The sequence below is a fragment of the Hylobates moloch genome, unplaced genomic scaffold (genome assembly GCF_009828535.3).
Source record: "Hylobates moloch isolate HMO894 unplaced genomic scaffold, HMol_V3 SCAFFOLD_22, whole genome shotgun sequence".
Classification (NCBI taxonomy): Eukaryota; Metazoa; Chordata; class Mammalia; order Primates; family Hylobatidae; genus Hylobates; species Hylobates moloch.
In genome coordinates, this window is record NW_026652297.1 from 32,323,348 (window position 1) to 32,343,575 (window position 20,228).

At 51.4% G+C, this 20,228-nt stretch overlaps 1 protein-coding gene across 2 annotated transcripts in view; it reads left to right on the forward strand.

The window, feature by feature from the left end:
- Window positions 1–357: 357 nt before the first annotated feature.
- The window catches only part of SCARA3 (scavenger receptor class A member 3), a 37,925-nt gene continuing 18,054 nt past the window's right edge, over window positions 358–20,228 (forward strand). The window contains exons 1-3 of one of the 2 annotated variants that reach the window (XM_032144143.2): window positions 358–683; window positions 16,221–16,319; window positions 18,021–18,140. In XM_032144143.2, the coding sequence (XP_032000034.1) occupies window positions 677–683; window positions 16,221–16,319; window positions 18,021–18,140 (226 nt within the window). In that variant the 5' untranslated portion in view covers window positions 358–676. The remainder of the gene's footprint in view (window positions 684–16,220; window positions 16,320–18,020; window positions 18,141–20,228) is intronic. The other variant, XM_058433599.1, reaches the window with a different exon arrangement.

Genomic DNA, 20,228 nt, shown 5'->3' on the forward strand with positions numbered 1-20,228 from the left:
GTCCCCACCCCTGCCCCAGCCACGTGGCGGTCCCGATAGTGAAATCGACTAAGATCAAAGAGCTCTCCCGGTGAGCCCCCCATTGCAGCCGCAGCGCGGGCAGGGAGGACGCGGCAGGGGCCCGGGTTCGAGGCTGGGCCCTGGGGCTGCGGGGGCGAACGGGCGAGGCGGGCGGGGCGCGGGGGCCCCGCGGCGGCACAAAGAGGCCGGCCGCGGCAGTTTTGAAAATACCAAGGAAGTTGATCTGGGCCAGGGCCCAAGAAGTGACGAGGAGGGAGGGAGGCTTGCGAGCGAGGGAGGGAAGGAGGGAGAGGAGAGGAGAGGAGCAGGCGGGAGGGAGGGAGGGAGGAAGGGCGCGCGGGGCGAGGGGCGGCGGCAGACCTCGCGGGGCCCCAGCGGGAAGCGCGGGCGGCGGCGGGATGCGCGCTCTGGGCGGCGGGGCGCGGCGCTAGGCGCCCGGCGGGGCGTCCCCAGGCTGCGACCCCGCGGGACCCTCCACTCCGCCCGCCGCCTCCGCAGCCCGCTCGCCGGAGCATGAGTCCCAGCCGGCGCCCCACGGCCGCGGGCGGCGCCTAGGACGGCGATCCGCGCCCTGGAGGACCTGCCGGCCGCCCAGCTCCACTGCAGCTCCAGCCGCCTGCAGCGGGGCCCTCCTGAGGCCCCGGAGGAAGGGACCATGAAAGGTAAGCGCGGCCGGTGGCGGGCAGTTCCGAGGGGGGCCGCCTGCACCCCAGCTCCACCCAGGGCCTGGGGGGGCGCCTTTTCTGTAGGCGAGGCTGAGAGGAGGGCAGGGCGCCTCTGGCTTTTCCCCTGCCTTTTTGGGCATCCTGCGAGACAGGACGGATCTCTGAAGACTGGAGGAAGCAGAGGAGAGGGAGGATGGGGACACTCACACACCCCCCTTGCAGTCCTGTTCTCATCGGCCGTTGCTCTAACCTCACAAATAATTTTAAAGTCCAGAGAAGTTTCTGATCCCTTTAACCAGTAGACGCAGAAAGGTATCACCAGCCCAACTTTCCAGCAGTGTAAATTTCTACCCTGGGGACCCATCAGAGAGGCCCCTGAAGCCCCCACCGAGCCTTTCAACGGGGGCCAGGCCTAGGATTCTCCCCCAGGACCTCCAGCCCTTCCCCCAAAGAGACCTGCAGTGTCAGAGCCCCTCAGCCCAGGCCCTGCCCTTCCCAACCCCTGAACCCTGCCTGACCCACCCTCTGACCTGCTTGGGAGGAAGCCGCTGGGGAAGCCCCATGGGCCAGGACTGAGCTCTCCCCAGGGTGGTGAGCCAGCACCAGGGCGGCCCTTGCAGCCAGTTCTTGGGATGGAAATAAGAACCAGACATGATCCCACGTGGCCATTTCCGGGGCCTGGGTGTCTTTAGGCCCCTACTTGGTCTTCAAGGGCATTTTGAGGCTGGAGGAGAAGCAGGCTTTGGAGTTATCTTATGAGGCAGGGAACCTTTGAGGTTTTTAACGCCATTCCGGGTGTCTTTCGGTAATCCTCCTGCAACACCCCCGGCAGATGCTTGTGTTCCTAGCAGTGAGAACCTCCCCACCTCATCTGCTTACAGAAAGTAGAAACTGAAAAGGGCCTTTGAGATCATCCACAGGGCTCTCAACCACACTCTCAGGTGCCACTGACAGGTATGGAGGTGGAAGAGGTGGGGCCAGAGTTCTCAGCCTACTTCAACCAGAGCAACTCTGTTTATCTCTCATACATAGAACGGCCTGAGGGTTCATTGGAAGAAAGGGCTCCACCAACAAACTTCTGACTGGATGCAGCCTCCACATTGCATAGTTAGGGAAACTGAAGCCCAAGCAGGTAGGGCTGGCTTCATGGCTTCTGCAACCAGTGCCATCCTACAAGGTCCCACACTGCAGAGTTTAATGCTCTGCAGGTGCAATCTTGAACTTTTTAAAAATGTATTTTATTTTGTTTTATTTTAGAGACAGGGACTCACTCTGTTGCCCAGTCTGGAGTGCAATGGCATGATCATAGCTCACTGCAGCATCAAACTTCTGGGCTCAAGTGATCCTCCTACTTCAGCCTCTCATGTAGCTGGGACTACTGGGACTACAGGTGTGCACCACCATGCCTGGATTTTTTATTTTTTTGGTAGAGATGGGGCCTTACTTTGTTGCCCAGGTTGGTCTAAAACTCCTGGCCTCAAACGACCCTCCCACCTCAGCCTCCTAAAATGCTGGGATTACAGCCTTGATCCACCATGAGGCCTGAAATTCTTATAATTTTTTAACAAGTCATCCCCTCCCACCAACACACAAACACACACACTTTCCTTTTACACTGGGCCCCACAAATTACGTAGCTGGTCCTGTGGACAGAAGTGAGTTGTTACAAATCACAGTTAGTCGGGATGACTAGACCCCAGGACTCCTGACTTCTAGTCTGGAATCCACCTTGCCTCTTTGTGGCTTCCTTCCCTCTGCCTCTGGCACCTTTTTTCTGTGCTTCCCTTTGGCCTCCCCAAGTCCTAGGCTGTGCAGGATGAGCCAAGCAAGTTATAATCAGCCCTAGGGAGCACCTGGCAGGCAGTGAGGGGAGCCTCGCCCCAAGTCCTGCTCCTCACTGAGACACCTTTGCAGCTGAACCCTCTGAAGTCAGCTGGCCCAGGGCAAACCATTACCGGAAGCCTCCAGAAAGGTCTTGGACTACATCTTACACGGGGCCACACTGCCCTGGACCTTGATGATGGTGGTAAGATGTTTCACATTCTCAGAGTGGCTCCACCCCAATTCCAGACAAGCACCAGCAGGGCGTGGTGGCAGATACCTGTAATCCTAGCTACTCCAGAGCCTGAGGAGGGAGGATCACTTGAGCCTGGGAGTTTGAAGTGTAATGAGCCGTGATTGCAGCACTGCATTCCAGCCTGGGCAACAGAGTGAGACCCTGTCTCTGAAAAAATAAAATTTATTTAAAAAAAGAGGCAGGGCCAAAACCCTGTGAAATAGAGAAGAAAAGAGCTGGTGTGAATGAGTATTTAAAAAGAGGTGCCTGAGGAGGACCCGCTGACCACGTTGCGGGGTTCCAGGCTCTCCTTGTGCTGTGGGTTCTTATACAGGAAGCCAAGCCCTGTCTCTCTCCTCCTTTCCCTTGGATCCCACAGCCTTTTCATGTGCGGACAGCCTTTTCATGTGCGGAGCGGGATTCCTGTCTACGGAGGCCCTGAGGGCGGCGCTGGTGTGTTTTTCCTCCAGCCTCTGGAAACCCCTCAGTGATCTCCCATAACATCGCAGGGGCTGCCCGGGCTGCGGGGCTGGGGGCTGACTTCCAGCACTTCCCTCCCTGGCAGCCGGGAAGAGCTGCCGCCTCTACCTGACATGGAAACGGCAGGGCAGACAGCAAATAATTGGCTTCAGGGATCTGTGGGGTATAAAGAACCAGGATTTTTCTCACTCGAGTGGAAAAAGTAAAGTGCCCGGCAGAGTCGGGCAGGCAGCCCTTTCCAGAGAGCCCTTCCTGTGCTTTTCCAAAGCCCACACCAATCTTCGAAATACATCTGTTAGCAAAGGATCATGCCCTCCTCAAAACAAACACGTGATGTGATGTGATGTGATGTGATGTGATGTGATGTGATGTGATGTGATTGATGTGATGTGATGTGATGTGATGTGATGTGATGTGATGTGATGCTGTATGGAGAACGGGTGATAGTGAGGATGGTGATTAAGAAAACACGCTAGTCGGGCTGCCCAGCCCACCGGTGGCCGAGTGCCAGGGCCCACTCTGCCAGCCAAGCCATTTCCACCCGAGGCCCCTCCTGCCCCACGGCCAGCTGACGGGGCCTCCCAGGCCGCTACGTCTTTTGATCCAAGCTGGCACCTGGCCCCTCTCGCACGCAGCCCTAAGGGGACACTCAGGTGCCACCAGCCCCTTGGTGATAGGCCTACCTTGGAGCTTCCCACTGGCTTGTCCAAGCCATTAGCAGCCACCTGTGGGGTTGTTTCCACACCTCCAGTGAGAGGGACCCGCCCCCAAGATGCCCAAGACACAGGCTGGTGCACTGTGAAGACTGATTTGAGAGTCAAAGACATGGGCTTTAGTCCTGGCCCCATCATCTGCCCTCTTTGGCCCTGTTGTCCTCCTGGGTGGTCCCTGAGGCCCAAGAGCTCTGCGCCTGAGCACCACTTGGGGAGCGGAAGTGACTTAGTGATGAGGTATCTGGAAGCGGGCCCACCTTGCGGCCTCTTTGCCCCTAGAGACTTGTGCTTGGCTGCGGTGGCCAGGACAGGGGGCAGCCCTCTGTTCCTCAGGCGTGGGAGGAACAACCCCTCCTTGCAGAATCAGAGAGCGGCACCCACTTCATGTGGGCAAAGGGTGGAGGTGGGGAGAGAAAGGGCTGTGAAAATACAGCGATGCAGTCCCAGGAGGAATCTGCCCTGCACCGCTCATCTGGCTGAGAGGAGAGGATCTCCACTCATGAGCGGCCAGGCTGGGGGCCCCAGAAAGCCTGACCTCGCTCCCCAGGGACACCAGAAGGAGCCAGGGCTAGAAAAAAAGGAGCTGATGTGCTGAAGGTGAAAAGAGCCACCAGACAGCCTGACTGAGGGGTCCAGGGAGCACAGCAGCTTAGATGTTGGAGTTCGGCTCCAAACCCTCAAACATGGGCCCCACTTCCACCCCCAGCCAAAACAGTCACCTTGCCCTCTAGCTGGGAGTAAGCCTAATAACTGAAGACTCAGGTCCCAAGGCTCATTCGAGGGCGAGGGAAAAGCCTTCTGTTTCTCAGTAGGCTAGGTTGATGGATAGCTTGGCGGTTTCCGTGAAGGACAGGCAGCTGTTCTGGGTGTTAGAATTGATGCACAGGGTGGCATAGCTGGGCATGCCTCTCATACATGCACTGCCCATGTTTGATCATGTTTAATTTAGTGATTGTGTGTGTGTGTGTGTGTGTGTGTAGAGCACTGAGTCCCGAGGTCAGGCCCAGCCCCATCACAGGCCAGCTTTATCACTGGGATGAAGTCCCTGGTACTCCATGGGGTCAGTCCCCTCATCCAGGTGGACCAGATGATCCCACGGGATGGTATCAGAGTGTAAGTTTCATGACAGTGGGGTCTCTGTCTGTTTCTGGCACTTAGGGGGTGTCCACTACATCTGTTCAGTGTGCACATCTGTACTGTACCATGGTATCCTCAGAACCTCACACAGGCATTCCGTAAACATGCAGAAAGATGCCTGTATTCAACAAACATATATAGACTGCCAAGTGCCCGGCTCTGTACGTCTATATATGTCTAACGACTGAGGGAGCTACAAAGAGCTCAGACGCTGTCCCTTCTCTCAGGGAGCTTACTCTTTACTAGGACACATAGGATTTGTGCCCAAGTCACTCAAAAAAAGACTAACAGTGATACGTGTCTTAAAGGAGGTCCCAGCGAGAGAGTTTGGGGGTGGGTTGGGCTCTTTTCCTGGCTTTCCTTCTTTGCTGCTGTTCTTCGAGATGCGTCCTCATTTCAGCCACAGACAGGCTTCTGGTTCTTGCTGGCACCCGTTCCCTGAACAATCTCTCCCAGCCTCGAAGATGCGACACGTGGGAGTCAGTAAATCTGATGGCACCAGATTCACCTCTCTGGGCTTCACAGCCGTATTTCCATCAGTGTCTTCAACGTCTCCAGGTGGAGACCTGCAGGCACCTTCTTCATGGTTCAGATGAGACACCTTCCCCTTCACCTGAACCCAAGCTAAAAAATGGGTTATTCTGGGATGTTGCCCCAGCCCACACTTTTCAGTCAGCCAACAGGTATGGAGTTCCTGCTTTTGGGGAGGAAGCACACTAGTTGGAAGGCAAGCCTGGGTGCTTTCTGCCCTCCCAACAGAAACAAGACGTGCACACCTGAGACGAGAACTGAATCATCCAGGCAGATGCCACAAAAGAACAAATGCATGGCATAAATGGGAGATTGGATGGGAATCCCGGGAGAGAAAGGGAGCATTTCAAGTTAGGCAGTTCAGAAAGGCTTCAGGGAGGAGCTGAAGAGTGGGGAAGACTTGGATGGGGTCAGTGAAGAGGGCAGGAAGGAGTGCTGGGAAAAGCTGAACAGCAGGTCCTGGGGGAAGAGTGTTTGGTGGTGGGGGAGAAAGATGGCCTGCAGTTGAGGGAGCCCTAAGCCAGAAAGGACCTGAGTGCTCCATAAAGGGCATGTGGTTGTGTCTGGTTGACATTGGAGAGCCCTGGGAGGGTTTGTCAGGAGAAGGCCTGTTTGCCACTTGCCCCTGGAGATACTCTCTCATGGCCTTAGCCCATGTTGAGAAACCTCTACTTTTAGAGAGTGGGAGAAAGAAAATGAGCTTGTAAAGGAGCCAGGAGGAGCAGTCAAGGACACAGGCGGAGAACCATGATGGTAATGTCATGGAAATTGAGAGGAGAAAGTTCCAAGGGGGAGGAAATGACCCACTGCGTTGTCTGCTGATCAGCAGAGTTAGCTCAGGATTTGCGGATCAGAGAAGGCCAGGTTGCAAGGGCCAGAGGGGCTGAGTGGATCAGAAGCAAAGGCGCAGGAGGAGCTGTCCTTAGGGTGGGAGGCAGGGCCCAGCTCAAAGAGTTTTCAAGGCAGGGATGGCCCGTGCTCATTGGGAGGGGGAGGACAGAAGAGGAGGCATGGGGGGACTTGGGGACAGAGCAGTGGAATTGGGGGAGACTAGCTTTGAGAAAAAAGAATCTCTTTATTGGGAGGCAAGGGAAGGAGAAAAGATGGTTACAGACACAGACTCTGCATTACTAGCAGCTGCCTTTAACTTTTTTGTAGCACATTTATTATTTTTTTAAAAATCAAAAAATTCCAAAAAGGAAAAACATTCACTCACATGAACTCCTACCCTTTAGAGATAATAAATGACAAAATGTGGATGAATATTCTTCAGAAATCATTCTGTGTATGTTTGCACAGATTTTTTTCATGTAGATAAGAGTATACTATCCATGTTATTTTTATTTTTATTTTATTTTATTTTATTTTGAGACATAGTCTCACTCTGTGCCCAGGCTGGAGTGCAGTGGTACCATTGTAGCTTACTGCAGCCTTGACCTCCTGGGCTCAAGGATCCTCCCAGCCTCCCAAGTAGCTGGGACTACAAGCAGGTGCCACCATGCGCAGCTAATTTTTGTATTATTTGTAGAGATGAAGTCTCGCTATGTTGCCCAGGCTGGTCTCAAGCCCCCGACCTCAAGCGATCCTCCCTCCTCAGCCTCCCGATTACTTAGGGTTTTTGTTGGTGGTGGTGGTTTTTAGTTGTTGCTTTTGTTTTTGTTTGTTTGCTTCTTTGCTTGAGACAGAGTCTTGCTCTGTTGCCCAAGCTGGAGGGTAGTGGCACTATCATTGCTCACTGCAGCCTCAACCTCTTGGGCTCAAGCAATTGTCCTATCTCAGCCTCCCAAGTAACTGGGGCTACAGATACATGCCACCATGCCCAGCTAATTTTTGTGTTTTTTGTAGAGATGAGGTTTCACCCTGTTTCCCAGGCTGATCTCAAACTCTTGGGCTCAAGTGATCCTCCTGCCTTAGCCTCCCAAAATGTTGGGATTACAGGCGTGAGCCACAGCACCCAGCTTGCAGTGTTTTTTAAAAATGGTTTCATAACATCCCATAGTAAGACTCTGTGAGAATTTATGTAACCAATCCCCTAGAGATGGGTATTTTAGCTATTTGCATTTTCCCTCAGGTTTATCATAGCATGCAGTGATCACCTTTACATGTACACCTTGGCCTAGTTGTATAATTATTCTCTTAACATGAAGTTCCTAGAAGGAGGATTACTGAGTCAAAGGGCACTCACCCTTGCAGTATTGACAGAAGGTGCCAGGCTACTCAGAATGCACAAGAAGGCCTCTTTCCCCATCCCTCCCCCAGACTGGGTTTGAAGTGTAGGCATCTGGACAGAGTTAGTGGGTGATAAAGAAAGAAGTTGGAACCTCATGGTCTTGATCCTTTCAGAAAAGGAGGGGGTGAGCTCATCTTTGGAGAATGAGGTGGGCTGACCTGAGGAGGAACCCAGGAATGGGAAGTGAGGATCCAGATGGCAGGACTTGGCGGAAACCAAATGCATGCCGCCCTCTGACACTCTCCTGTAGCTCCGGGCTTCCCTAGTGCAATTCGAAGAAAGCAAGCTGAGGATGGAAGGGACCGTGGCCAGGAGAGAGAACTACAGGCTCTAGGGGGCGGAAGCCAACCCTGGGGACTGGGCTGGTCTTGGAGCTCAGGGTGAATGAGAGCTTGGAGGAAGGAGAGTAAGGAAAGGCTTAGTGCACTGGGGATGAAGAAGGGAAGGGGCTTGAGATCAAGCAGATGGAACAGCAATAAGCCTTAAGCTCCAGAGGGCAGGCAGGATGTGTAGAGATAAGACAGTAAATCCCGTGTCCAGGAGCCCTGAGTTTCAACAGAAAAGCTGCCTCCATTCAAGTTGATAGCAGGAGACAGAATGAAGAAATCACCCAATCCAGGTGATGTCATTATCCAGAACAGTGTTCCCTGAAGTCAGAGTCCCTCTGCCTCTGAACATACATCCCAGAATGAAAAGATACATATATTTTTCAAGATCTGCAGGAAGTTCCATGGCCAAATAAGTCTGGGAAACATGGAATTAAACACAGATTTAAATGGGCTTATTTTTTTTTTTTTGCAGGACTTTTCAAAATGTTTACTATGTGAATGTGAATCTCTAAGATGGCGATAGAGTATGCCAGGTTTTCCGCACTTACTTGATCAAATAATCCTTTTTCACAAAGAATAATTTGGGACTAGTGTCCCATAGGATATGTTTTGAAAAATTGATTTCTTGAAAGTTGGAAATTGGTCCTGGGACTGACGGGGGTTGGGACATGGCAATAAATGGCAGCATTATTGGAACAGGATAGAAAAATAATCCTAATAAAAGTGACTGCTACTATTTATTAAGCATTTACTATGTGCCAGGTACTTTTCATATATGTCTCATTGGATTTTCACAGCAGCTCATTGAAGCAGACAATCTCCCCACCATTTACGCACAAAGAACATGAAGCTCAGAGGAGGGAAGTGGGGTGCCCATGCGAGACAGGGTAGGGTTTGCAGTATCAGAGGTGACAACAGGGATCAAGAGAACTGGTGATTCCTGGCCAGGCATGGTGCCTCATGCCTATAATCCCAGCACTTTGGGAGACCCAGGGAGGAGGATCACTTGAGGCCAGGAATTTGAGACCAGCTTGGGCAACATAGTGAGATCTTGTCTCTACAAAAAATAAGCAAGATTAGCTGGGTGTGATGGCACAAACCTGTAGCCTCCGCTACTCAGGAGGCTGAGGTGGGAGGATCGTTCAAACCCGGAAGGTCTAGGCGGCACTGAGCCATGATCGCATCACGGCACTCCAGCCTGGCCAATAGAGCAAGACCTTGTCTATAAAAAAAAAGAGAGAGAAGAAAAGAAAGCCGGTGATTCCCACCCCCTCATCCCTCTGAATTCATGGGGGTCAGGGAAGTTGGGGGGGTTGGTGCTGTGTACACAGAGGAGATCAGTGTGTAAGTAATGGGGGGAGCGTTCCTGTTGCATTGAGTGAGTAGCCTGGGTTCTTGTCTCAACTAGAGGCAGCACCAGCCTGCCAGCAGGTATTTAGAAATGGGTGGGCATTCAGGGTTGTGACAATGACCAGGGATTGCTACCGGCCTTAAGCGGGCAAGGCCAGGATGCTGAATGTGCAGAGTGGGCCATGCCCGTCTAATGAAGAATTGCACCACCTAGAATAGGGTCCCAGTTAGAAAAGTTGAGGGCAAGAAAGGGGAGGAAAGTTGTTTAGGATAAAGAGGGTTTAGGATAAAGCAGGGATTTACCCACAACCTCTGTGGTTACCAAGAACAGAGTGGGAGGCAGCTGAAGGGATTCAGGTGGAGGTGGCAGGAACCTCGAGGGAAGCCTGTCTCAGAGCAGCAGATGTGGTTTTAGGGATGCAAGAGCTTGAGGATGGGGACCAAAAAAAGAGGCGAGTGCTGGAAGAGACAAACTGGCAGAGCCACGGAAGCAGAAAAGGACAACTTGGTGAGCAGGAGGATCTGAAGGGAAAGGACCTGCATCTTGAGACCTGAGTGGGCAGGCAGATTCCCAACCGATTACAGACAAACCCACAAAGGAAGCCTGTGGAGAGGGGGTAGTGGCGGAAGGGCTCTAATGAAAACCATTTTGCAACCTTACTTATAGCGTTCTCCAACCTTAAACTATAGCTATTCTGCACTTTAAATATAGTATTGGCTCCAGAGAAGACTCTGAAATCTTTATTTTTACTGATCCAATTGGCTGTTTTGAAAACCCACTCTGTGAACCCTGCAGAAGATAATTATCAAAATATGTTCCTTGAAGTGCCCAAAGAAAGACCTTTTATTCAATTCCTCGAATCTCTCCCCCTTGTTGACTCAGATGGAAGAATGCAGTCCCAGAAAGGCAAAAGAGGGAACCAAGGACACATTTTTGGTCAACCAAAAGAAAGCCGGCATTGGTGACCACAGTTGAGTTAGCAGTTGGTTAACAGGTCCAGGCTATTTTCTACCCCCAAGGGGAAAGCTGAACCAAGCTCAACCCCAGTGGAGTCAGTGGCCGTGCTTAGCAATGTGCCAAGACATGCACCCTCCATCAAACTTGCTACGTGGCTCTGTGAGAGCAGAGGCTTAAAAAAAAAAAAAAAAAGGAATTCCTCCTCTCGTGGCTGTCCTTCTTTCTGGAGTTTGAGATGGATATTGTGACCTAAGGGATGACAGAAAGAGAGGCCCTTTCAAATTTCTAGTGGTTGCCACTATTTTATGGGTCTGGGTTTGCAGCCTTGGCCTTGGCCTTCTCAGGCTATTTAACTTTTTTTTCTAATCACCTTGCCTGTGATTCGGATAGTAATCGCTGCAAGAAGATTGGGGCCTGGCTGTGCCTTTCACTAGGAAATCCATGGGGCTGGCTTCTTTATGACAGGGACCATGGCCTTCCCTCACAGCAGATGTGGTCCCTTGGGGCCTTGGGATCAGGGTAGGCAGAAACTGGCTCATGGAGTTTTAGATGTTCGTTCTTTCATGTTTCCCATGCTGTCCCAAGTTTGTCCCCAAAGAGGAGTTTTCCCATAGGTTTTTAGGTCCCAGCATCACCTTATCTTCTCCAGTGTCCTCTTCCAAGCCCACCCACTCCTGCTGAAATAACCTTTCTCCTGGAATCCAAAAAATGAAGAAAGGAAGGGGAGAGAGAGAGAGAGAGACAGAGAGAGAGAGAGAGGAGAGACAGAAGGCAACCAATGCTATTTCTGCCTTCCTATAAACGGAGCCTCTCTCCAGACACCTCAAGCCTATCATAACATGATGATTTCATTACCCTTCCAGACACCCAGCATGCTTCACACTCAGGCACTCCTCGATTTTCAGCATGTCAAGTGTCCTACATTTCTTTGTACACGACACAGACAAGAACCAGTGCCTTACTTTAGAGAGCTGTAGACATATTACATACAGGTGGTATTGAAAGGCAATTAACGGACAACAATGGAAAAACACCACCCCTCCAAACAAGAGCCCTTGGAGCTCTAGGAGAAGAATATGATGTCCCTTGTTCTGTTCTGAGAACGGGAGGAGAAGCAGAGCCAACATTTTGCTCCTACCCAGTCCTCCACCAGCTCATTCCTTTGCAGTTCAAACATCAGTCCTTGGTATATAAATTTCACCTTCACTGCTTTAAGCCTTTGCACTCCAAATGCATCCATCATCCCCAATACTCCCTAGCCATGGAGAATCCTAAGAATAAACCAGATTCCAACCCTATTTTAAGTCATCAATCTTCATTTTTTAAATACACATGAGCTCCTGATTAAAATAGCAGAGGATAACAGTTAACTGAAGACATAGGCCTTTGCCGAGGGCCAGAAAACACATCTTTATGGAACATCCACTATGTGATCAACCCTGTGCTGAAAGCAGTTGAGGGGAGCTTTCCTGACCACAGGGATGCAGCAAACTGCTAGGAGCATGACCTGTCAACAGATATCAGGCTTATAGGGAAAGGCCTTGTCCCAGTTCTGAGGCATTTCTGAGATAGGCATGTGCAACTCTGCAGACACTCAAATGCGTGTTTGGATTCTGCCTCAAATTCTTGGATATTTAGGAGCCACTAACCAGCTTCCAGGCCACTTAACCTCTCTGAGCCTTTGTGACATGATGGAGGTGAATCTGCAAATTCCCTTCCCACCCTCTCAGGCTGTGGTTCTCTATCCCTGAAACCCCTTTGGAGAGCTGGTGCACCTAACACTAAGTCAGTTTGCCCTTAATGGCAGAAGAATAGGCATAGAAGACGCAGAGGGGAAGGAAATTCTTTTCCCATCTCTATTAACCCCGCTTGGCCTAGTTCAAGGAGGGACTACGGATGCCTGCCTAATCAGTCATCCTCTGATCAATCACTACTCTGGGGCCTCAGCCAGGGCTTTTTCATTCTTGATGACTGTTTATTCATTCATACATACTCTGATCAGAACAATCTTGGTATAACGTGAACATAATGAGCTTGTGCTTGCAAAGGGCTCGGCTTATAAGAGCCTCACAAATGCTTTGGATTATGTTCTCACTAAGTGAACGAGGCTACAGTGGTGAGTTACTACAGCATTCCAGACATAGGTGAGTCAGGGGTCCCCACGGTCTGGGGCTTAGTGCTGGAAGACAGGAAATCCAAGGGATTAGAGAGAGAAGACCTCTTTGGGGATTGGGGAGGGCTGTGAGTTATGGAGCTGAGATGTCAGTGGAGGGAAGATGGCCAAACACCGTGGTCCCCCTAGTCTAGAGAGATCCAAGATCCTCGCTGGCAGCCGCCACTTCCCTTCCCATGGGTCACTCGGTGCGGTACTGGAAAGCCTCGTTAGCAATTTCCACTGGCTAACAGTTGCTAATTTGGGGGGCTGTCCATTGGGAAAGCTGGTTATAACAAAGCTCTGTGTTTTTTGAGAGGGTGTTTGCTGAAGGCTGGTGTCAGCCTTGCTTGATTTAAGTCATCCCAGATTCCCTGCAAAGGCTATAAACAGTGAAGTGATGAAATTGGCCCTAGAGCCAGAACAGGGAGGAGGCCCAGTCATGGGGGAGGGCAGAGGAGCTCAAGGATGGGGAGAAATGAGGAACCGGGCTGAGGAGGCAGCTCTGCTCTAAGGGATGGAAGGAATACCTCCCCACGGTAGCCCCGGGGCAGTGGTGAATACGGCCCACAGCGTGGTTCTGACTGGGGTCTCTGGAGGTGAGAGGCCATGGCTACTAGGGTGAGGTTTTGGTCAGACAGAAACAGAAGGTACCAAGGAATTCCCCTGCCTTGCCCCAGGCATTCATTTTGGGAAAGAGATCGTAATCCTGGTGACCGCCCAGGCCAGGCTTCCTTGCAAACTGTTGGCAGATTGATGACGGGACAGCTGCCTAAGGAGAGCTGAAAGTGATGCTTCTTAGGATATGCATGAAAAGGAACTTCTCATGCTTCCTTCCTGTTCCCACTTTACCCTCCAAAGCACTTGCCCGCACCCCCGCCCCCCCCACACACGCACTAGTGTCCCGGAAAGCAAACCTACCTGGAATCTCCTATTGTGGAGAGGAAAACCAAGATTCAGGAAGCTTTGCCACTGCCCAGCTCTATGACTTGAGCCAGGCATTAAAAACCTCACACCACACATACACAGGTACACACACGTGCACACTCATGGGCAAAAATGTACGTGCACACATGTGCAAGCACAGGCACACACACAGGCATGCACGTGTACTCACACATGCATCGGACACACTCTCACACACATGTGCACACATACACAAAGTTTAGTTTCATCACCTATCAAATCAGGAGAAAATGTTCTCACTCTGTCTCTCGGACTAGTTGTAGGGATCAAATGGGATAACAGATGTAAGAGCCCTTTCAAAGTCCTAAACCCCAGGTCTCCTTTGTCACCCCACATTAATTCAATCCCTGGGGGTGGTCCCTTGAAAGCTCCCCAAAGAGCTCCACAGGCAGGCAAAGAACTGCTGGAAAGCCTAATACCAAATCCTTCATTGGTTTATTTGAAATTGTGTTTGTTGAGCCTTTCTCTGTGCTGGCCACTGTGCTAGGGGTGTTGGATAAAGCAGAGAACATGACAGACAGTCCCTGCCCTTGGAACTGAAGCGCTGGAGAAGAGAGCTGCTGCATGGACAGGAGAGGAGCATTCTCCCACAGGAGAGCACAGAGCATGTGAGGTGTGGGCAACAGGGCCTTATGCTAGTCTGAGAGCTCAAGAAAGACTGCTGGGGAAGTGACGTTTAAGCCATGCTTGAAGGCCGAGCAGAGGGCATTCATGGCCATGATGGTGGCATCTTTAATTTGGGGTCACCCTCAGTCCCCTCCCTACTGAGTCCATTCGGAGCTGCCTTTGCTTACCAATGGCACCTTGCCAACTGCATCTCAGCTCCTATGTTGATCACAATGGCCGTGGCATGGCATTTGGGCCTCAGGTGCTCACAGGTCTAGGATGCGGCTCAAGATGCCCATCAGTCATGGTCAGGAGCCCCCGAGGCTCCGCAGCTCATTCATGTGCCACCCTCTTCTTGTCTACCCACTGACCTTGTAGTTGCAGAAGCAAGGTTTCTTAGCACTTTGTAGAACCTTTGCTCATTACCTCAAGGTGGTCATAGGTATGGTAGAAAAGATTTCCGAGTTCACATCTTGGCTTCACCACTTCTATTCTGTGGGCTGCTAAGCAACATTCTTCACTTCCCTGAACCTCAGTCTTTTTGTACATAAATGTGATTCTCTGGACTGTGAAGTTTATAAGGTGTTGTGAAGATTGCCTTGAGGCAAAACCCAGCACTTTATTGCATTAAAAACAAAAAGGAGGCCGGGCGCAGTGGCTCACGCCGGTAATCCCAGCACTTTGGGAGGCCAAGGTGGGCGGATCATGGTCAGGAGATTGAGACCATTCTGGCTAACACGGTGAAACCTCGTCTCTACTAAAAATACAAAAAATTAGCTGGGCATGGTGGCGGGCACCTGTAGTCCCAGCTACTCGGGAGGCTGAGGCAGGAGAATGGCATGAACCCAGGTGGTGGAGCTTGCAGTGAGCCGAGATGGCGCCACTGCAATCCAGCCTGGGCGATACAGCGAGACTTTGTCTCAAAAGAAAAAAAAGAAAACGAGAAAAGCAAAACTTGAAGCTTCTGCTTCTAGCATTACCAGCTTAAAATATTCTGGGGCTATAAAATGTAGACATTAAATAAACTACAGACATACTGTTAAGTGCATAGCTACAGGTGAAAGAAAGCAGGGAATCCTTAAGGACCCAGCAAAACAGCAAAGAAAGAGATAGAGAGGGAGAGGGAGGAGAGAGAAAAAGGAAGAGAGAAAGGAGGGAGGGGAGGGAGAGAGAAGGAAAGGAGGGAGGAAAGTAGGGAAGGAAAGGAAAGGAAAGGAAAGGAAAGGAAAAGAGAAAGGGAAGGAAAGAAGTAAGGAAAGGAGGGAGGAAAGGAGGGAAGGAAGGAAGGAAGGAAGGAAGGAAGGAAGGAGAAAAGGAAGAAAAGGCCAGGTCTTACTTACAGGGAGTGGGAGGTGAAGGGTGTCTGGGGAGCTAGAGGAATCTTCTGAGTGAGGGATACATCATTTAGGTTTTAGTTAGGGACCATATTGTCTCAGAGAATAAGCACCGAATCAACCTCTGACAGGAGACCTGCTCCGCCCAAGGCCCCTTGACACCCTGGTGGGTCCTGGGTGAGATTGTATGAGGCAGGGATCTGCGCCCATCCTGTCTCCTCCTCCCTCTGGCCTCCTCCTGGCTATACTGGAGGCAAAGTCTTGGTGGGGACTATGCTGGGGCCAGATTCAGCCTTGTCCCTGGAGAAGAGGAATTCTGCTTTGGTGACCAAGTTTTCGGGAATAGAAGGAAGCTAAGCCAGAGCAAGCAGCCAGCTCTTATTTCTCCTTACTCCACCTCCATGGGTTTCAGCGAGCTGCAGAGAGAGCAGGCACTGAGGTGGCCCATGTGTTTTTCCCAGCGTGTGGGAAATGGGGAGCTCTCCTTACCCAGAGGGGTGGACATCCCAGCTCCTCAGCCACTTGATTCCTATGTCCACCCCCATTTTGCAGCTTACATCAGGCCACCTGGAGCTCAGTGAGCTGGCTCAGAGGTAGAGGTGGGCATGGGATATGGGGACTGGTAAATAAAAATAAAAGGGGTAGAGAGGCCTGGGATGGCTTTGGGTCTGACGGCACTGGCTTCATTATAGTGAGGTCGGCCGGCGGCGATGGAGATGCCTTGTGCGTTACAGAAGAGGACCTGGCAGGTGATGACGAGGACACGCCAACCTTCCCATGCACCCAGAAGGGTAAGGACTCTGGGGCTGCCCCTGATCTCCACTCTGGGCTGAGAGATCCCTGTCTCCATCCCCAGGCCAGTGAGAGATTTGTCTCTTTAGATGGTTTCAAAAGCCTGGGTGTCCTTTCCCCACTGCTTCCTGGATGGTGAAAGGGCAGAGTTCATGGCCCTGGGCGTGCAGTACCAATGAAGTCAAAGGAATTTAATATTTTTTTTTCTTAAAGACATGGTTTTGCTGTGTCGTCCAGGCTAGTATGAGTGGTGCAACCACAGATCACTGCAGCCTCAAATTCCTGGGCTCAAGTGATCCTTCCACCTCAGCCTCCCAAGTAGCTGTGACTGTTGGCACATACCACCATGCCTGGATAAATTTTTTTATTTTTTGTAGATGCAAGGGTCTTGCTATGTTGCCCAGCCTGGTCTCAAACTCCAGGCCTCAAGTGATCTGCCCGCCTCAGCCTCCCAAATTGCTGGGGTTACAGGTGTGAGCCACTGCGCTTGGCCTGAAATCAAAGCTTGACACAAGTGCCAGCTGTCTCCCGGGGTCCTCCCGAGACCCATCAGGGACTTCTGCCATCTCCCGGAGCTACATACCCTGTCCCTGGGGCCTGTCTCCTAGCTGGCCTGGAACTGTCCCCTTCATTGTGTCCTGTACCACCTGAACTGGTGTTTGGAATGGGGCCTCTCAGTGGCTTTGGTGTAGATTACAGCAGTTGTTCTCAACCTTGGCTCTTCATTGCAATCACCCATGGATGCATGAGACCAACCCTTGGAAATTCCTATTTGGCCTGGAGTGTGATCTGGGCATCAGGATTTTTAAAAGTCCTAGTAGTCAGAATGTGTGGCTAAAGGTGAGTTCACCTTAGGAATTCGCAGCTGGGCCATCACTGCATTCCCACTGGGTGTTGGCCACCTGCCTGCATATTCAGGACCATCTGGCTCCCTCTTTCCTCCATGCCAACAACTCAACTGGTGGACCATGACAATTTGTTTGGTTTCCAGGAGAACTTCTGGTTTCCTGAAAAGTTTGGGGACTGGTAACCAATATTCTGGTTTGCCAGGGACTGAGGGGATTCCCAGGGTGTGGGGCTTTCCATTTTCTTTTTTTAAAATGAGATGGGATCTTGCTATGTTGCCCAGGCTGGCCTCAAACTCCTGGGCTCAAGTGATCCCCCTGCCTCAGCCTCCTAAAGTGCTGGGATTACAGGCATGAGCCACTGCATCCGGCAGACTTTCAGTTTTAAAACCTAGACAATCTTAGCAAACCAGGATGATTGGCACCATGCTGAGGAGCTCCTGTGACAGGAGACTTTCAGTGCTAAAACCCAGAAGGTCCTGGGCAAGCCCAGACAAGTTGGTCACCCAGTGGGGCCTCAGGCTGGCTGCTCTTCCTGTGGGTCATCAGTAGGACCAATGGAGAGGGAAGAGGTGTTTCCCCTCCCCATGGGCTGAATGAAGACGCCATGGAGAGAGGATGATGGTAGTGCTGGGGGCTGTTCTTTGAAGTCCTGACTCGGTTCCTGCATTCCAGAAAGCGCCAGCACCTAGAGAAAGGAGGTAGGGCAGGTAGAGAACGAGGGTCGAGAACAGCTCCCCTTCTGAGCCTGGTTTGAATGTGATGAGACAGGCCAGAGCAGGAACATGGAACTGACCCTTCAGCTCCAACCTGGGCCCCTGGCCTAAGCCATTGTCCTCCTTGTGTCCCCCACAGGCTGGCCAGGTCCCCGCTGTAGCCGCTGCCAGAAGAACCTATCTTTGCACACATCAGTGCGGATTCTTTACCTCTTCCTGGCCCTGCTCCTGGTGGCTGTGGCCGTGTTGGCCTCTCTGGGTGAGTCCAGGGCTTGTCCACCCGGGGCTGCAGGGGGGTGTCTGGTCAGGGATCCAGCACCAAAAGCTCCCCTGCAAAGACAAACACTTGACATCTGTATCCCAGGGCCCAGAGCCAGCATCTTCCTGGCTAGGGGATCTCTATGCCTAATCCAAACTGCAGACACTGGCAATTGACAAGATCTGTGGCCTTGAGGAAGGCACCCGCCTCTGGGGACCCCTGCTTTCCCATTGGTGTAATGAGATGATACGACCAGGTCAGTGCTTCTCAATTTCAGCTCCACGTTAGAGCCACCTTGGAGCTTTAAAGAATGTCGATGTCTAGGCCCCACCCCGATCGTGCAATTAATTTGGTATCTTTCAACTCTCCTGATGATTCTGTTGTTCACCCAGGGTTGAGATCACTGGACTGAGTGACTTCTAAGCCCCCTTTCATGGTCTGTGTGAGTATTTCTAAAAGTGAGGCTGGATGCCTACCTGCAGCAATTTCACCTCCAGTATTTGTTAAAATGCAAATTCCTGGGTCTCCCTCAGCCAGACCTGCTGAGACCAAGGAATCTGGGGGGTCCTGCAGGTGAGACCCAGGGATCTGAGGTTTGGTTCTTCTCATACACATTAGGGTTTGTAGTACTTGACCTAGGTCACAGCACACAGCCAGAGGCAAGTCACTTCTGCCTTCCAGATGCTGACAGATTGCGGTAAACTTGTTACAACAAATTTGATGTTTGTAATCCCATTCCACTCTTAGCTTCAAACTTTGAAAATCCAGGCTCTGGTAGGTTTGTTTGTTCCAATCTACCGGAGTTTAGAAACAAAGTCAGGAGTAGGGAGAGGCAGTCAAGGCTCCGAGGGGGGCCCCCTGCTCTCATGCAGACCCTGAGCCTGAGCACATCCCTAAAGAGAGGCGCCTCCTCCTGGTCCTGGCTGGAGATATTCAATACCCAGCCTTCTTAGCTTGAAGGCAAGAGGCCAGCATACTAATGATTTGAATAGACACAAGTCGTCTTCCAGTAATCCGAAGGCATTAATTAATCCAACAAAAGCCGAGCCCCTGCTGTGTGCCAGGCACTGGGAACACTGAGTTGCATCAATTACATTTCACCATCAAGGGTCGTGGTTCTTCCCTCTTGTCAGGGGATATTGGAATCCCTTGGAAAGCATTCAAAAATACTAGTGCCAGAGTACCCCCCTCCACTCACTCCAGACGAATTAAATCATCATCTCTGGGTAGGACCCAGGCCTTTGTCATTTATAAATCCCCTCAGGGGATTCCAGTGTGCAGCTAGATTTAAGGACCAAGAGTTTCAGAACTTCCCAAGCCCTCATCACCTGTCTCTGCTAAATCAATTCGCAAGGTTTGGCTTTTCAGAAAGTGGCCAAAATCCCAGGCCAGAGGAGGAAAGGAGCCATGGTCTGCCTGTCAGAGGCCACGAACTTGCTGTCAGAGAACTTGTCAAGATTTCTGGTCACCCCTTTTAGGGCCTCAGCTCACAGCACTCAAGGGACCTGGGGCCATTATCAAAGCTCCAAGAGCCACAGGATCAGGCCCACAGAAGAGCGTAGGCACTGAAGAGTTTCAAAGAGAATGACAGAATGTGAGACGCTGTCACATGCACAACGTCCATGAGTCAGCCTGGCAGGCTGGAGCGGGAGGCTGGCCCCATTCCTCGCGGGAGGGTACAGAACTGGGGAGGGGACAGGATTTGCCCCAAGATCCAGAGTGAATGGACAGGATCAGAAGAACCGGGGTGAGGAGTGTGTGTTTGTGAACCATGGGAGACCTTCGGGTTTCCTTTTTTGTTTTTGCCTCCAGCTTGGATATCCCAAGTCCCGAGAACAGTGTTGGCACCATCTTGGCCTAAATGGCAGGTGCCCAATAATATTTGATGACAGAATGATTATAGATTTGTAAAGTGTGTGTGTGTGTGTGTGTGTGTGTACGGTGTATGTGTGAGTGTGTGAATAGACTGGTCAATGCTTTACAACCAGAACTGTGACCAAAATCCAGAGGGTTGAGAAAATCAGTCAGCAGGCATTACAAACCAACTCTGTTCATTTTCATCAAGTATTTTATTTTAAATCAAGAGCA